We start from the raw sequence: 18,155 nt of genomic DNA, 5'->3' as shown, positions 1-18,155 counted from the left end.
TGGAAAGGGAAAGGACATGGAAAAGGAGGGTCCTCTGTGAGTTGTTCAGCAAATGTGGCTTCTTCTTTTGGGCTCCTAGTGTCCTCAACAGTACAATAAAGGAAGTTAAACTAGATGTTATGAAAGAATCCAGACTTCCCCAGTTCGCCTATCTGTTCTACAAGTGGTTACTTTTTCCAGTATCTTGCACCTGTTCGCAAAGCCGGTCTCTAAAACTGAGCTGGAAGAAACCTTGGATTTTTGTCAGTTGTCCTGCCTTGGAGTTTAATCATCCTTAACTCTCCTAAGACTGATATGCTCTTTTTGGATGATACTTAATCTTTGGACCATCTTTATCTACCTTTAGCTGCTTAACCTCTGGTTTAACAGTTGTCTCCAGGAAGTTGTTTTGATCTAGCCCAGAAATTATCTTGTAGCAATTTAAGCAAAATATTGTAGGTAATGACAAAGGCCATCCTTAGTCAATCAGTGAGCTTAAAAAAGAAATTATTCTTTAGGGCTCTCTCTTTTTTTTTCCCCCGCTTATAGTAATAACCAGAAATTTAGAAACGTAAAGAAATTAGAAGGAAAAAAATAGCATGCATTCAGAGTTAGCTGCTATTCTATGTTAGGAACAGGGAGTATTATATATGCTTTCTCCCATTTAATTCTCTCTGTGGCCTTATCACTGTAGGTACTGTGGTTATTCCTATTTTGCAGATGAGAAGACCGAAGCTATAAACTCTATAATGTATAGAAGATCACAGAGCCAAGGTTAAAAATCCAGGCCTTTTCAACATCAGAGCTCAAGTTCTTGAACACTATGCTATATTACTTTTCAAAATGAAACAAAATTGGGGCACCTGGGTGGCTCAGATGGGTAAACATCTGACTCTTGATCTCAGCTCATGTCTTGATCTCAGGGTCGTGAGTCAAACCCCACATTGGGCTCCATGCTGGGCATGGAGTCTACTTAAAAAGTTAAGAAGAAAGGAAGGAAGGAAGAAAGAAAAAATGATTATTAATTCAACCACTCGTGGTTATTATTTTGAGTTGGTATTAACTGGTTAGCATTTTGTAATGTCCTTACATTTTTTTTTGTCCTTACATTTTTTAATGTAATTTTTACCAGCTTCATAATATTTAATCACACAGATTGGCCAGGACGTAATCTTCTCTTGTTGGATATTTTATTTGTTTCCCTTTGTTTTTCTACTATAATCCGTGGAAGTCTTTGTACACCCCTTTATTTTTTTGGCATATATTCCTTAAAGTAAAATTTTAAGGAATTTAAATTTAAGCCTGGGTGGCTTAGTCGTTAAGCGTCTGCCTTCGGCTCCCCTCATGATCCCAGGGTCCTGGGATTGAGCCCTGGGTCGGGCTCCATGCTAGGCAGGAAGCCTGCTTCTCCTTCTCCCACTTCCCCTCCCACAAAGATCTCTCTTTGTCAAATAAATAAATATAATCTTTAAAAACAAACAAACAACAACAACAAAAACAAAGAGTTTGATTGTTTGAAGGCTCTTAAACATGGCCAGATTGCCGCTTGGAAATCAATCAGCTATCAACAGAACATTATCATCTGTCTAGAGATAAGGCAAGCATTCTTTCTAAGAGTTTGCAGGCTAAGTAGGATGTGTTCTAAAACAAGTTAGCTCTCAGTATATTTTGGTGCTGGGTCAGGACACCACTAACAACTCTCTGAAGGCAGGGCCGCTTCATGGTGAACTTAAGGGGCAAAAATGTGCGGGGGCAGGAAAGATCATTGCAGCAAGAGAAGGCTCCCTTGCAGAGATGCATCTGAGCTGGGTGTTGAAGGACGGGTTCGAGAAGAAGGGGTGGCAGCCAAGAAGGGAGGAGTGAACACTGGAGGCAGGAATGTACAGGCCTGGCTCCGGAGAGGCAATAAAATTGGTTGTAGAAGAAGGTGTGGACTTTGGGAGAGGAAGAGCCTTCAAGGTTGAATGGGGCCCATGATGGAGGGCCATGAATGCCTGCTAATGTTTCAAGTACTTTTCCTATTGAAAGGAATCAGAAGGTGAGGAATCAGAAAAAAATAAGACTTAATGGTTCATTTAAGTAACCTTGGTATGTTCTTAAGTGAAAAGGAGATTTCAAAATAAGAGTATATGGATTGCAATCTTGTTAAAAAAAAAAAAAAAAAAAGATGAGTATACTACATGTAATTTGTGATATGGTATAGAAAATGCAGAGATGAATATATTCCAGGACATCACCCTGGCTACCAATGCGTACTGAGATCATCATTGTTTTTACATCTTCTTCTTGCCTCATTCTAGTCTCTAATTGTTCTGCAGTGGATTGTTCCGCAATGTTCCGCAATACTGCTTGCACAGTAAGACTACCCATTAAGTCAGGCTGATTCTGAACAAGGGTAGTACCATCCCTCTCCTCCCCCTCTCCCCTGACTTTGCCAGGGGGTGTTTGTACTGTGTGCAGGGGGGTGTTTCTTGTTTGTCACAGTGATTGGGGGATGCAAATAGCTCTTATTGGGTGGGGTCCAGGGATGCTAAATGTCCTGCAGTGAATGGTCCAGTCCTCATAAGGAATAATTCTCTCACTCAAATGACAGTGTGAGTCCGATTGAGAAACAGTAAGTGATGAGTTTTTTGGTTATAAGCAAAAGAAACTCTAACTAACTCATTGTGAGGCCCTGGCGTGTGAGACATGCTTTTTGTGAGGGAGTTTATGGGCCAGGCACTAAGCAAATCCTGTGGCCAGTAGATGTATTGAATCTTCCCCTCTTGCTTTTCCTGTTCCTTCCTCAGGTAGTGGAAGCAGTTAATGGGACCACCAACAACTGCCATTACAACGAGACAGTGTTTCTCACGCCCACCATGGACTCGCGACTCTACATGCTCTCCTTCCTGCCCTTCCTGGTGCTGCTGGTCCTCATCCGGAACCTCCGGGTCTTGACCATCTTCTCTTTGTTGGCCAACATCAGCATGCTGGTTAGCTTGATCATCATCACCCAGTACATCGTCCAGGTTAGTGCACACGACGCACCCGACTCCTCCAGTGAGCAGAGCCTTTTATCAATACTAGACTAATACCTACCTAGGGCCAGCCCTGAGGGTAGGTGTGTACCTCACTCTTCAGCCTCATGCCGTTGTACCATTATTTACACAAAGATGTCTCTGTGCCATCTCATTCTTCTGGATAGGTCCTCTTTTATGTTGCTGCTCCAGTCCTTGTCAAATTCTGGCCTTTGAAAAAAATGTTGCTTTGCAAGGAAAACATCTTGATGGGTGAACCACAGACCATTCCTGTAATGGTTGGATAGCAGCAAAGGGCAAATGAAAAGCAGGATCTCCTACTAAAGCTGAAACTTACCAATTCCCTATAGTCTTACATCCTCTAGGCTGCAATTCCAGGTGTCCAAAATTACCCAAAGGAACTCAAGAGAAAAAAATAATAATACTTAGTCACAGAGGCATAGTCTCAGAAGACCACAAGCAAATATATCACAGTGCAAATTACAACACCTTCAAGGTTGAGCCGTGGATATTGATTTTCCCTCAATTTCCTACTTTTCTATCCTTTCTAATGTTTATTTACTGGACAAGACTACATAGAAATTTAAACCCAGAAGGCCCTTGACATATCTTTCGTATCATTCAGATATTTTTATATTTCAGAAGTCACATGAAAAGTTACTGTGTCCATGGAATTTAGTAAAAATTATAAATTAGTCAAATATTTTAGGATAACTACAAATAGGTCTTATCTTCCTTAAGGCAACATTGATAAATTCTACAAAATTGAATTTCCTAATAAGATAGCTACCTTTGATTCATTTTTGGACCATTCCTGAAGTTGCGCAATTAGAGAAATGGCTCTGTAATTATTGTCCCATTCAGGTCACAGGGTACATAAGATATTTTTTCCACACACTTTCTTTCCCTTCAGTTTATAGCTCATTGAAGAAAAGGGGACTGTCATATCTAACGAATTACTCTGGACTCCCAAGAATATCACTAACTACAGTCAACAGCAATTTCTGTCACCCATAATCACTGGTACATTCCAATTGTCCGTGGGCACTTCAGGCTGGTACCAACCTGTGGTGCATGAGATTTTCTTTTGGAGGATTCTGGTAAACCGTATTCCCCCCATGAGGTATTCAGTACTTGGACAATACCTCAATGTTTCTGTCCTTTGGCTCTTCGGTGTTGTATGTGTTAAAATCAACTTTGATGCCTACTTCCTTTTGAAGTTTTCCGAATTTCTTGACATTCCCTTTTTTTTTTTTTTTAATTTAGGTCTACTCTCAGAATACTCCCCTTTTAAATGAACTGAAACGTGCTATGAGAGTTAAGGTCTTACTACATTTCTCTCTCCTGTAGGAAATTCCAGACCCCAGCCGGTTGCCACTGATAGCAAGTTGGAAGACCTACCCTCTTTTCTTTGGAACAGCCATTTTTTCATTTGAAAGCATTGGTGTGGTAAGGTTTGCATTGGGGTGATCTTTCCCCCGTGCTGTGGGTGGCCTTTTGAACAGGATCCAGGAACTCTAGGTTTCTGGGTTTCTGTGTGCATACAGGGGAAAGTAACCTCTTGTCCCAATACATCTATTAAACATTTATCTTCATACCAACATGTGTTTCCTAATCTTTTAAAATCAAGACAAGTGGAGGCATACAATTTACAGGATTTAATGAAACAAACAAAAGGAGTTTTAAGCTGGGAAGTACTATATATTTACAATGGATTATTACATAGTTTGTGTTTCCACACTTGAGGAAGGATAGTGCTGTGTATGTGATGTTATTTTACTTTAAATTTGCATACAGTACAATTCACTTCGGTGGGGGGAGTGTATACACTTCTGTAAGTTTTGGAAATGCATAGAATCATAGATATGCCACAATCAGGATACAGAACAGCTCCCTCACCACCAAAAACTCCCTTGTGCTGTCCCATTGTAGTCAGCTCCTCACCTCCCACTAACCCCTGGCAACCACCTTCTGTTCTCTGTCTCTATTGTTCTGTCTTTTCCAGAATGTCATATACCTGGGATCATGCAGTATGTAACCTGTTGAGACTGCATGTAAGATCACCTATGTTGTTGCATGCATCAGTAACTCCTTGCTTTCCATTGCTGAGCACCTGCTGAACAGGCAACACCAGGATTTTTTTATCAGTTCACCTGCTGAAGAACAGGTTGTTTCTAGTTTTTGACAATTATGAATAATGCTGCTATAAGCAAGCATTTGTGTACAGGATTTTATGTGAACATAATGTTTTCATTTCTCTAGGAGTAGGTTTGCTAGTCACATATTAATGTATGTTGTTTAACTTTATAACAAACTGCTACACAGGTTTTCATAATGGCTATACCATTTTGCTTTCCCACTGGAATGGATGAACATTCCAGTTGCTCTCATTGTCGCTAGTTCTTGTATGTCCTGTCAGCATTTTTTTATTCTGCCATTCTAATAGGTTCATAGTAGTGTTTGATTGTGATTTAATTTGCATTTTATTAATGACCAATGATTTTGAGCATCATTTTGTGGGCTTGTCATCTGTATATCCTCTTTGGTGAAGTATCTGTTCCAATCTTTTGCAAACTTTTAAAAAACTGAGCTGTTGAGTTTTAAGAATTCTTTATATATTACAAATACAAGTCCTTTATTAGATATATAATTCCAAATATTTTCTGTAGTCTGTAGCTTGTCTGTTTCATTCTTAACAGTGCCTTTCACAGAGCAAAAGTTTTAAATTTGATGAAGTCCAGTATATCAAAATTTTCATTTTATAAACACTTTTAGTGTTTTATCTAAAAACACTTTGCCTAACCCAAGTTCACAAAGATTTTCTCCTATATTTTCTTCTAAATATTTTATAGTTTTCATTGTACATTTAGATCTATGATCCATTCTGAGTTAATTTTTGATAAAAGTGTATGTTGGGGTTCTTTTTTTAATAGGATACCCAATTGTTCCAGCATCATCTGTTGAAAAGACTGCCCATTTTCCATTGAATTGCCTTTGCATCTTTGTAAAAAACTTAACATTATTGTCTTTCAATCCATGAACATGGAATGTCTTTCCATTTATTTGGGTCTTCTTTCATTTCTTTAAACAATGCTTTGATGCTTCACATCATTCCCACACATTCACAACTTAGGGCAGAGCCCAGGACTTCACTTACAGATTTAGGGGATCACTTTCTCCAGCATCCTCCTATCCATGTTTTCTTGCACAGTCACCAGCTTCCAGGGGCTTCTTTTTCTGATTCTCTGGCTAGAAAGCCAGAGTTATAGCCTCCCTATAGTGCTATGCACTTCCTGTGACTGAGTCTGACTGGGGTTAAGCACTGAGAGAAAAGAGAGAAGGAAAAACTAAAATAAAAATGAATGAATGAATGAACGAACGAACTAACAGCGATTCCTTCCAGGGCCTGCTTCATAGACATGCAACTTATGCAGTTACATAGGGACCTGTCTTTGGAAGGATCCTATTCATGGTTTAATGCTCTGCTTTCATCATCTTGAAATTCTTGATTTTTGAACAAGAAGCCCTGCAAATGAAAATTCTTTTTGCATAGGACCCTATAAATCATGTAGCAGAGCTGATTTATCCCCACATTCTTTGGACTCCCAAACCCCGTTTCCTAGTTCTTTTGCTCAAAGAGAAAAATTTGTGTCAGATTTTTAGGTGCCTGCATGACCACCACAGTCACTGATACACCAGGATGCTGCTTTGTGACTTGCCTTGGAAGTGTGCTCTTGAGAGAGTAAAAAAGGGGCCCCCTCCATACTGTCTGTCCCACAGAGGCCTCTGCTTTATGTCTTCTGGCCGGAAAGAGGGTTTCTCTTGGACTTTTTTCTGTCTCCATCTACTGCATAGGATTCTAGGATTTGAGGTCCTCTTGAGTCTAAATTGGGAGATACAGGAAGAAAAAAAATCAAGAAACCCAATACCATAATGGTCATTTTTACTGGTTTTGATCAATCCACGTGCTATTTTGTACTTTTCAGAGTCCATGGATAGTTGTTTTATGTATTCTGTCCAGGGCTTTTAGTTTTAATCAGTAAGAGAGCTATGGTGGAATGTGCCTACACCATCTTAATGGAAGTAGAAGCACTTTATATTTAGAATTCTGGATACTCATGGCAAAAAGCAGAGTGCGATGGTTGAGCAAATGATTTTGGAAGCAGAATATGCTGGAATCTTACTTTGGCCATGGATTACTCTCTGCACACTAATTCCCCACTAAATGATGGTAGTAATTGTTCAGTAAGTATTGAACACCTACTATGTGCTAATGATGATTAGTATCAGAGTTCACATTAGCTCTAGAAACTTCTAGCCCAGTCTCTGAACTTTCTGAAGAGCCTAAGCCCTGAAGGGGAAAGGGACTTGAGCCAGGTCACCAGCTGGGAACACCTGCAGCTGTGGCTAAAGCCTGATGCTACTTCCAGAGACCTTAGCACTTTATGTAAATTTATCAATTTATCAATTTGATTGATTGTGGGAAGGAGAGAAGAAGAAAGCCAGCTACCGAGTAAAAAAGGTAATTTTTAGCCTGGAGAATTTATGCAGCGAAAATGTATTGCAGGGTGTGAAAGCTCAGGTTGGATCATTCACTCTCCACATAATCCCCCCAGACATTTTCCTGAGCACCAGCTGCTACTAGGAACCTGCCTTTAATCTGGAAGAAAGTGGAAAGGCACAGTGATGACCTTGACATGGCATTCCCCTCAAGCATTTCCATTGCATGGGGTTGAGATGCATATAGGACAACAAAGGAGTTAACAGTACAAGGGAGTAGACGCCCAGGTCCTACTGAGTAATAAATATATCCAATGCTGGAGAGTGGGGAGAAGCAAGTACTTGAACTTTGGAAGACAGCCCCAGTCTGCAGCCTCACTCTGCAACTTTCAAGCGTTGTAACTTGGGGCAAGTTACTCCATCTTCAGAGTCTTGTTTTCCTCATCTGTAAAATAAGAATTATACAAGCACCATCTTCATAGAGATGTAATCTTCACAGTATTAAAAAATAACAGTTGACATTTACTAAGCCTTTACTGTATGCCATTATGGTGCTCATATAAATCTCAAAAAAATTGCAATAGGTGAGTTTTCAGATAAACTGAGGCACAGATCAGCCTAATGATGCATGCAAAGGGTGCTTTAGTCCATGGCCTGATCAAAGAGAAGGAGAAGGTGGAGGGGGGGCTCTCAGCCGATAGAAGCCTAAGAAGGGATTTATGGGATGAGAGGCCAGAAGGTTGGTTCCAAAAACAGAAGTGACCTTGGGATGCCCAGCAGGCTCCAGGTAGTCTGTCTCAACTTGGATTCTCTCAGAGCCAGGTATACATCTGGGGAAGAAGGATCCAGAGAACATGGTGTATAGGGAAATGTCCTGCTGGGGAACCAGGAACCTCCAGTCCCAGCTCTGCCACAGTCTGCTGTGTAAACCTGAGTCGCAGCCTTCCCATCTGAACAGAGAGCAGCGAATGCACTAGAATTGGAAGTCTCAAACTCAAATGCCTTTAGAAGGCAATGTGAGTGAAGAAACCAGGTATATGTCCGTGTGAGGGGGAGAGGTGGGACCGGTGAATGGGGCAAGAATAGTGTGCCCAAAGGCATTCGCCTTCAATTGTCTAAAAGGCAATGCTGGCCAAACAAAATGCATCTGCTGGCCAGATCAGGCTGCCCCAGGGGCTGAGTTCCTTGATCTGCACAACCTGAAGAAGGGCCCTTCCAGCTCTGATGATCCAGGGCTCATCTTGTGACTCCAGGCCTTCCTTCCTTTCTTCCCTTTTTTCTCATTTATTGTGGTAAAATATACCTAACATAAAATTTACCATCTTAACCATTTTTAAGCATACAGTTCAGTGACGTTAAGTATATTCACATTATTGTGCAACCATCACCACCATCTATCTTTTGGTCTTGCAAAACTGGAACTCTGTACCCATTGAACAATAACTGTTCATTTGCCCCTCCATGAGTCCCTGGAAACCACCATCCTACTTTTTGACTCTCTGAATTTGACAACTTCAGGTACTTCATGTAAATGGGATCATGCAGTATGTATCATTTTGTGACTGGCTTATTTCACTCAGCGCAATGACCTCAAGATTTATCCATGTTATGGCATGGGTCAGAATTTCCTTCTTTTTTAAGGCTGAGTAATATCTGTTGTATGTATATCATCTTTGTTTATCCATTTATCCATCAGTGGACACTTGGGTTGCTTCCACCTTTTGGCTATTGTAAATGATGCTGCTATGAACATAGTTGTACAAATATCTATTCAAATCCCTGCTTCCAGTTTTTTTGTGATATACTCAGAAGTGGCATGCCTTTCTTTTGTTCATGTTCCTCTTTCTCCTTCTGTCTTTTTACACTATGATCCTTCTGTAGGTTCTGCCCCTGGAAAACAAGATGAAGGATGCCCGCCGCTTCCCAGCCATCCTGTCTCTGGGAATGTCCATCATCACTGCCTTGTACATCGGCATCGGGTCTCTGGGCTACCTGCGGTTTGGAAATGACATCAAGGCCAGCATAACCCTTAACCTACCCAACTGCTGGTAACTTCACAGGCCCCCAGGTGGTGGGCACTCAGGGCCGGGTGGGAATGTGTGGGTGACTGCCTCCCTTCCATAGATGGCAAACTAAGGTCTAGAAAGCCTCCACAGTGATAGGCGGAGCTGTAATTAGAACCCTGGGCTCTGGTTTCTCTGTCCAAGGAGCTCCTCCTTCAATAGCCTGCCATGTTGAATGAAGCCTTGATAGCTTAGGATGAAGAAGGACATGATTTAGGAAGAGAGAGAAGTGACAGTTCTTGGTCACCTAAGGAGAGAAGGGAGGGGCCCTCGGGGAGAACAAGAGGCAGAGAGAGGAGTTGGTGGGTGGCAACAGTCATCTCTGATTACATTTCCTGAGGCCTGTGCTACAAGGCTTGCTTGCCACAGACAAGGGTGCACATCCTCCAAGTTAGAGTAGCTAGGATAAAAAAGTAGTAAAACAAGAACCAATTTGGGAAGACCACTGTAAAAACTCTATGTTCAAATGCACCTAATTCATGCAACAGTTAGCTGACCCAGACTTCAACAGTACCATATTTAAATAGACACATGAACCCATATTGCGTTGTGCAGCACTCTCCCACACGGAGGCATGTCATTAATTATAGGATGCCTGTCTTTTTAAGGGTCACTTGGAGGCTTAATTTGCCTAAATGGGGCTCCTTTCCCAAGGTGGTGAATGTCATTCATCAAGCATTTACTGCACGCCAATTATGTGCAGATATCAGTCTAGACATACACGGCATGGAGGGTACTGATGGAGTAGGCTGTGATCTTGAACTTCACTACATTCCCCACCTCATGATCCAGTGACAATGGGGGAGGAATAGTGTATATACACAAATAGAACAGAACAAGGAGCCCTCCAGAGTAGCAAAGAGGCTTTGGGGACTTTTGAGGAAAGAAATCCATCCGAATGAGAATCTTTGTGTGCAACAAGACAACTCTGTCCAGACAAGGACAACTCTGCCATTCATGGGCCCAAGTCCTCGCTGCACCACCTCCTAGCGTGTGGTCACGGACAATTTACCTAACCTCTCTGACACTCAGTGTCTTCATCTATAAAGCGGAGTTACCATGGGGATTAAGTTGGGCATGCAGTGTACCTCAAAAGATGGGACAGATGGAAATGGACTAAAGTGGTGTTTCAGACAGCAGGACTAGTGTGAGCAAGAAACTCAGAAATGTGGAAGTTAATCTTTCTAAGGAATGGCTCCCCAGCCCCCATATACATACAGGTTTACTAAACGTGTGAGATGCAGCTACCACATTAGTGGAATCAAGGAAAAAGTCCTATCTCCATAGGTCAAAAAAGGCTTTGGTAAAACTCCACACCCCCCATCACACCCTGTCTCTGCCCCTAGTCCAACGCCTGCAAGTAACCCTGCCTCTCCTTTTACCTCCCAACCCCCACGCAACCCTGTTTGTAGACTGCTTCCTTCCCCAAGGGTTCAGGACTCTGCAGTTCTCTCAACCTACTAGAAGCATGTGCTGGGGGCCTGTTATGTGCCACGAGCTCTGGGGGGAATCCAGAGAATTGCTAAGGACTGGCATTAGATCACAAGGGACTAACATGTTTTAGACCCAGGTTTTTTGGTCTTCACTACTTACCACTTGTGTCTCCCTGGGCAAGGCAGCTGGCCTAGGCCTCTAGTTCCTCAAATCTAAAATTGACCATCAAGTGATAGTGGTTTGTGAAGGGGTTACACGTAGCCACGCTCAAGATTCTTTTTCTTTAGAGATGACCCCCTGTTGCCATTTGGATCCATGATCCCTCACTCTCTTTTCACCGCGTGCTCTGCTGTGACTCTCTCTTGGCTTTGGGAAGTCCCCTGCCCATCATTTTCGGACAAGGAGACTGGAGCCCAAGGGGCGATTCCACCATCAGAGGTTAATGTTTCCAGGAGGCCAGGTGCCTGAGCGTGGTGGCCTTAGGGAGCATTGCTGTGGTTTGTCCTGCAGGCTGTACCAGTCAGTCAAGCTGCTGTACGTCGTTGGGATCCTGTGCACCTATGCCCTGCAGTTTTACGTCCCTGCAGAAATCATCATCCCCTTCGCCACCTCGCAGGTATCAAAGCGCTGGGCGCTGCCTCTGGACTTGTCTATCCGCCTCGCCATGGTCTGCCTGACATGTGAGTACAAGGCTGAGCGAAATGTTGCTCTTTTCCCGAGGCTGTCAGGAGTCCGCCAGATGGTGAAGGATAGTCCTGATAACCAGCAGTGATTGAGCGCCATTTGCGTCTCAAAGACCGCACTAAAGCTTTACAAGTGTAACTCATGTAAGCCTCGGGGACAAACTAATTCTTCTATGTACCTAATTAGTCGGATTCACAGGTGTCCAGCCTGAGGGAGTGACACAGCTGGTTGAACAATAATCATAATGATAATACCTGATATTTATTAAACACCTACTGTGTACCAGCCACTGTGTTCTTTTAGGCCGTATTTCATAGTATTTCATTCAGCCCTGCAGGAACTCTTAGGAGGTAGGACTATGATAAACTTTCCTTTTCAAATGAGAAAACTGAAGCAGAGAGCGATAAGTAACTGGCCAGGAAGTGCCAGAGCTTGGATTTGAACCCACATCATCTAAGTCCAGAGTCAGCACCCTTCACCTCCGAGACAGAGGTCAGTGGCCAGTGAGTCTAATCTAACAGCAGAGGTGTGTTTTTGAGCCTCAGAGTGTTGTATAAACTTGTGCCAACATTTAAAACGTCCAAGATCTCACATACAAATCCAGATTTCTAACATTTTCAATTAAAATGCTTTGGCAAGCCTAGGATCACATTCCCCACTGGCAGCAGTGAGCTGGACTTGCCCCCTAGGCTTCAGCTGGCCCTGCTCACCCCCTCACAGTCCTCCTTATGCCCCAGGCCCCATAATCCAGGGCACCCCATTTGTGCAAGTGTTTTAGCAGGGGTGAAGGAGAAGATAGAGATTTCCTGTACGGAGTGTGGTGTTCCCCAGCTGTCCCTAGCTCCTTTTAATTGCGATTCTAACACTTCCTCAGGGAGATTTTTTTTTTTTTTTAAGATTTTATTTGACAGCACAAGCAGGGGGAGCAGCACACAGAGGGAGGGGGAGAAGCAGGCTCCCCACTGAGCAGGGAGCCCAATGTGGGGCTCGATCCCAGGATCCTGGGATCATGACCTGAGCCAAAGGCAGCCGCCTAACCGACTGAACCACCCAGGTGCCCCCCTCAGGGAGATTCTTGCTTCTTGCTGCGCTAGACCAACCCATGCAGTTCAATGGACACCAGTTTTCTTTCTTTGAAATGATTTGTTCCCAGTTTAGCCCAGGAAGCAGGGACACTGCCATTCGGAATCTTAAGAGACTCCAGAGAGATCAAGGCATTTGTCCTAAATGTGAAGATAATAATCCCTGAAGCCTACAGCTTCTGCATGCACTGCCCCAATCCAGACAAATGAGGAAATAAATTGAAATAACAAACTTTTCTGAGTTATATTATATTATAGTGCTTTATATTAACTCAGTTATCTTGGGGCATATAAATGAGTTTAAAACTTGAACGCCATTTGCAGTGTGAACCATAACACCTAAAAGGATAAATAGCATTTATCCCCATTTTGCAGAGGAGGAAACAAGCTGAGGAGGAGATAGGGACCTAACCCAAGGCCACACAAGGCGAAGCCAGAATCCTGCCTCCCAGACCTGTTTTGGTTTTGATATACCACACTCCTCCTCCACAGGAGGCCTGGGAGAGGCTTCTGGGCCTTATTGGTGAAAGTCTTCCAACAAGTCAAATAAAAAATGTGGAAGCCCAGGCCTATAAAGCATCCTAGTAAAAAATAGATAATTTCAAAATCTTTAGCTTCTGGTGTTTGTTGTTTTCTAACATGTATGTAAAACCTGGAGAAGACATTCTTTTAATGAGACCCTGCGATCTTGTTCCAACTGAAGACCCCTTTCTCCTATAAATAATTTCACATTCTAATCATTTGCAAGTAAGAGGTGCATGTAGTCATGTTCATTATTAAAATGTTAGCTCTATAAAGGCTTTTTTTTTTTTTTTTAGTTTTTGTATCTTCTGTACATTGATGTGTCCCAAACAGATGGGACAGTTCCCGGCACTGTTATTTAATGTTATTTATTAAGTTAGAGCTTAATCGTTGTCTTTTTAAAAAGATTATTTATTTGAGGGGCAGGGGAGATCAGAGGGAGAGGGACAAGCAGATTGCTGTTGAACAGGGAGGCCAATGTGGGGCTGGATCCCACAACCCCGAAACACAACCTGAGCTGAAACCAAGAGTTGGACACCAACCGACTGAGCCCGCCAAGCACCCCTTAATCATTGTTGAATAATGTGGGGATTTGAAGTGCGCCTTGGTGGCATAAAAATTATTTTAAGCTAAAAACATCTGAACAAACAGCAGCTACAGGGAGGGGAAAAATAAATCCTTATCTGAACTTCCTTTGCTGAATTAAGCAGGACCTTCTGACAAAGTACAGCCTCCATAAATCCCCTCTCTGGAAGGTTTTCTGCCAGAAAGGAGACTAACCATCATCACAGACTAATTCCTTGTATAAACTCTCTGAACCAGTCATAACTTCCACTTGTTCTTACATATGCTCTTTTTGCCCCCTCCTTTCCCCTTATGAAATGGGCATGTGAACCCCTGTCTTTGGCTATTCTGGGAGCCAACTCCTCTGAAGTCTCCCTAGCCCTAAGCAAACTGTCTTTTGTCGTGTGAATTTTGTCTACTGTCAGTAAATCCCCAGCCCCTCCCTGCCCCCCATCATTGAACCTATAGTAGGAAGAGGGAAGATTTCTCTTCCCAACAATATGAATGCTTATTTTGGAAAAATGATTAGGAGACACACCAGATTTTTAATTCATAGCCACTAGTGACGTGATCGGAGTATTATAGGACTTTCAGTGTTTTCCTTATGTAACTAAAATTGAGAAACAACTGGTTTATGTTTTAAGAAAAGGATTCTAAAACCAAGCTTGGGAAGCTTGACTAAGTCCCGAAGATCCATATATCCCGTATCCTCTCCCACAGGTACCTTGGCCATCCTTATCCCCCGCCTGGACCTGGTCCTCTCCCTGGTGGGCTCCGTGAGCAGCAGTGCCCTGGCCCTCATCATCCCGCCCCTCCTGGAGATCACCACCTACTACTCGGAGGGCATGAGCCCCCTCACCATCGCCAAGGACGCCCTGATCAGCATCCTGGGCTTCGTGGGCTTTGTGGTGGGGACCTACCAGGCCCTGGACGAGCTGATCCTCTCGGGACAACCCCTCACCTTTTCCAACTCCACTGTTTTTATTCAGTGAGAATGGCACTGCACCTTATCCACCAGCACCTGACTTTTGCTGGTATGGATATCTTGTGTATGCTTTATCTTTATTTTGCCTCTTTCTTTTTTCTGGGCCAAGTCATGGTGAAGCAAGCAAGGACTCACCAGCTACAGGGTCTAGATGGTAATTTACAGATTTGTTTTTAATTACTTTTCTTTCCATCTCTAGCTTTCCCTTAAGTTGAGAGTCTCCCATGGAAGGCTCTTGATTCATCCAACTTCTTGGCAATTGACAAGGTGGATTTTGTACCTTGAGTGGTGCTATGCAAGAAGAGGCCACCAGGGGGAAACCAAGTGACAGCAACGGGCAGAAGGAGGTGCAGCTGGCTAATGCTGACCCTGAGCTGGTAGACAAAGGGTTTCAAAGAGCATAGACTAGGGGACATAACCTATAATCCAACAAGGAATACACAACTCCTGTGACAAAATAGATACGGCAAAGAGGTCCAATGTGAGCTGCAACTCTCAGAAAGGAGCCATCATATTTAAGTCAAGGGCAATAAACTTTCTAAACCACTGGATAAAGTTTTAGCCCAGTTCGGAGATGCCAGCAGCAGATAGGAGGTGTGGATGTAGATGTGTCAGTGGCAGGGGGGAGGGGAGTGGACAATACCATTACAGTATCTGACATTTACCTCTTAATTCTTGCAACAAGCATTCTACCTACTGTGTGTCAAGCATAGTTAAAGGTCCTTAGAGTAAGTTGCAAAAATGGCCACAAATTCCTCTTGACAATGTGACTTTGTAGCTCCTCTCAACAGGAGGTGAAATCTATGTCTCTACCCCTTGAATCTGGTCTTGCCCTCATGACTTATTTGGACCAATGGGACTTTAGTAAATGTGATGCAAGCAGAGGTTTGGTGATAGCTTGTGCATCAGGACTTTCATTTCTCGCTATGCTGTGGAGCCATGACCATCAGGTGAAGAAGCCTGAGCTAGCCTACTGGAGGATGAGAGGCCATGTGGAGCAGAAGCAAATCATCCCAGTTGAACCCATCCCTCAGATCAACCAGCCTGCCAACTTCAAGACACATGAGGGAAGCCTCCTAGACCAAACCCAGCCCCAGCCAGGCTGACCCAGATCCTAAGAATTGCCCAGATGATCCACAGAATTGTGAGAAATAATAAATGTGGTTTTAAGCCATAAAGTGTGGGAGTTTTTATGCAGCAAAAGTTAACTGATACTCACTCTAAAGGAGATATACCAATGAGAAAAGCATCTCTGCCCTCAAAAGCTAGTTCACTATCCACTGGGGGAGAATTACAGGTAATCAACTAAGTCGATAGCATCATTGGTCCTTTTAAGGGCAGAGGGACGCTGACTGCTCTGGAGTACTGAGTATGGCTTTCCACAGGTGGCGCCATTGACCTGGATTTCGAGGAGAACTTGGGTCTCCTGACACTGAATCTTGCCCTCCTTCCACTCCGACCTGCTTCCTTGACAGTCCTGGGCCTTTTCTCATGTCTGAGCTTGGCTGGCAGCAGGAGCCAGCCAACCTGAAACACCATCTCAGCCTTCCAGGTAGTGTTTGCTCCTTCCTCCCTAAAATCACTAAAATTAGGAAAGTGCCCCCAAATAACCGAGTAGATATTATAGGGCAGATCTATAATCCCAGGGGAGAGAGTTTCGCATCATACTTCCTGTAATTTATGGGAATGCCCCATGCTTGTTTCTGCCTCCATTTTAAGAGAGTATTTGAAGAAGCCCTTTCCTGCTTATTTTCAACCATGAGCCTTCCTGTATGGCCTAGGGAAGATGGTGGGGGAGAGTGTCTGTCCCAGTTCCTAAATCCTGGTCTGCTCCTTTTGTGTGTTACTTTCTACCTGCTAGACTTCAAGGAGGTACTTCATGCTCACCAGCCCTGCTCACGTAAGAGAAGGGCCAGCAGACCGCACCCAGATCCCCTAGACTGCAGAGTACCTGCTGGGAGTCAGGGCACTCATAGCCTATGCAGTGGTCCACAGCCCACCCGACCAGAGAGCTGGCTGATCATTTCCCCCCTGCACTTCTGTGTCATCAGCAGACCCAAAGCACTTCCACTGAGGGGCTCAGAGCTGTGGCAAAGCTTTCTTTCTCTCTCTGTGCTTGCCTCTCCCGCCATATTCCTCCATCGCCCCAACCAGGCTTGCTCAGTTTAAGATTGTCCTCCGTTATTAAAAAATGGTCACAGTCATTGTCCAGGGACTAGCCCCTACCATGTAAGATACTCAGGTCAATCTTATCATTTAGACTAATCTGGCTAAAGTTCAATTTGGGGAAGAAAAAAATAAATTTAGTAACATAGATGCAACTAAGAAAAGTAAGCTGGGGAGACTCATTAGTAATTGTCAGCAACACTAAAGAATACCAATTGCTGGAATTGTGTTTGAGTGGTGAGGGTATTAAATTTTGTTGTTTGTTTCACACACACACACACACACACACACACACACCCTCCCCATCCCAACTGATTCTTTAACTTTTGGAGCTTGCTCTTGAATCAAGAATCATAGAAAATCCTTTCTTACTTCCCTCACCAAGCACTTACTGTGTTTTGCATGGGGTCTCACTTAATCCTTACAACAGTGCTGGGAGATATGTCCTGTCATTGTCCCTATTTTCAGATAAGGAAACAGGCTGAGACATAGGAATTAAGTGGCTGATGATCAAACATGTAGTTGGGTTCAGGACTCACAGTTGTGCACCAACACCCTTCACTTTGTAGGGCCCAAGAGGGACCTTGAAGGGTGATGGTCAAAGTGAAAAAGAGGACACTATGTCCAGTGAAATAAGCCAGTCACAAAAAGACAATGCATTATTCCAGTTTTATGAGGTACCTGGGGTAGTAAGACTCCTAGAAACAGAATGGTGGGGATGGGCTGGAGAGAGGAGCAGGCAGCGGTTTAACGGGGAAAGAGGTTCAGTTTTGTGAGAAGAAAAAAGGGCTGGAGGTTAGTCGCACAACATTGGGGATTACTTAACATTACTGAACTGTACACTTAAAAATGGTTAAGATGATGGATTTTACGTTATGCATAACACAATTATTTTTATTACACGGTAAGTCGGTGGTGGGATGTGTGCAAATAATGAGGCACATCCAGATGTTCACAGTTGTCCTCCCTGGATGGTGGGGAGATTTACTATAATCTTTCACTGTTAGATTACATGTGTAGTGTCATCTTCCTACTTTCCACTCGAGTGCGGACTCCTTGAAAGTGTTCATTGCTAAGCCTGCAGTGCCCAACATGGAGTAGACATTCACTGGAAAGTATTAAAGCAGTGAGTAAATGCAGTGGGGGAGGGGAAACTCTT

The 18,155-nt window shown here is 43.3% G+C and overlaps 1 protein-coding gene across 2 annotated transcripts in view; it reads left to right on the top strand.

The window, feature by feature from the left end:
- The window catches only part of LOC118532834 (proton-coupled amino acid transporter 2), a 76,324-nt gene extending 60,322 nt beyond the window's left edge, over positions 1 to 16,002 (top strand). For both annotated transcript variants that reach the window (XM_078066761.1, XM_036087669.2), the window contains 5 exons: positions 2,769 to 2,987; positions 4,347 to 4,445; positions 9,378 to 9,544; positions 11,504 to 11,673; positions 14,566 to 16,002. In XM_078066761.1, the coding sequence (XP_077922887.1) occupies positions 2,769 to 2,987; positions 4,347 to 4,445; positions 9,378 to 9,544; positions 11,504 to 11,673; positions 14,566 to 14,837 (927 nt within the window). In that variant the 3' untranslated portion in view covers positions 14,838 to 16,002. The remainder of the gene's footprint in view (positions 1 to 2,768; positions 2,988 to 4,346; positions 4,446 to 9,377; positions 9,545 to 11,503; positions 11,674 to 14,565) is intronic.
- The last annotated feature ends 2,153 nt before the right edge of the window (positions 16,003 to 18,155 follow it).

Source organism: Halichoerus grypus, chromosome 2, assembly GCF_964656455.1.
Source record: "Halichoerus grypus chromosome 2, mHalGry1.hap1.1, whole genome shotgun sequence".
Classification (NCBI taxonomy): Eukaryota; Metazoa; Chordata; class Mammalia; order Carnivora; family Phocidae; genus Halichoerus; species Halichoerus grypus.
Note: the sequence above shows the minus strand (reverse complement) of the source record. Positions and strands in the feature narration are given on the sequence as shown.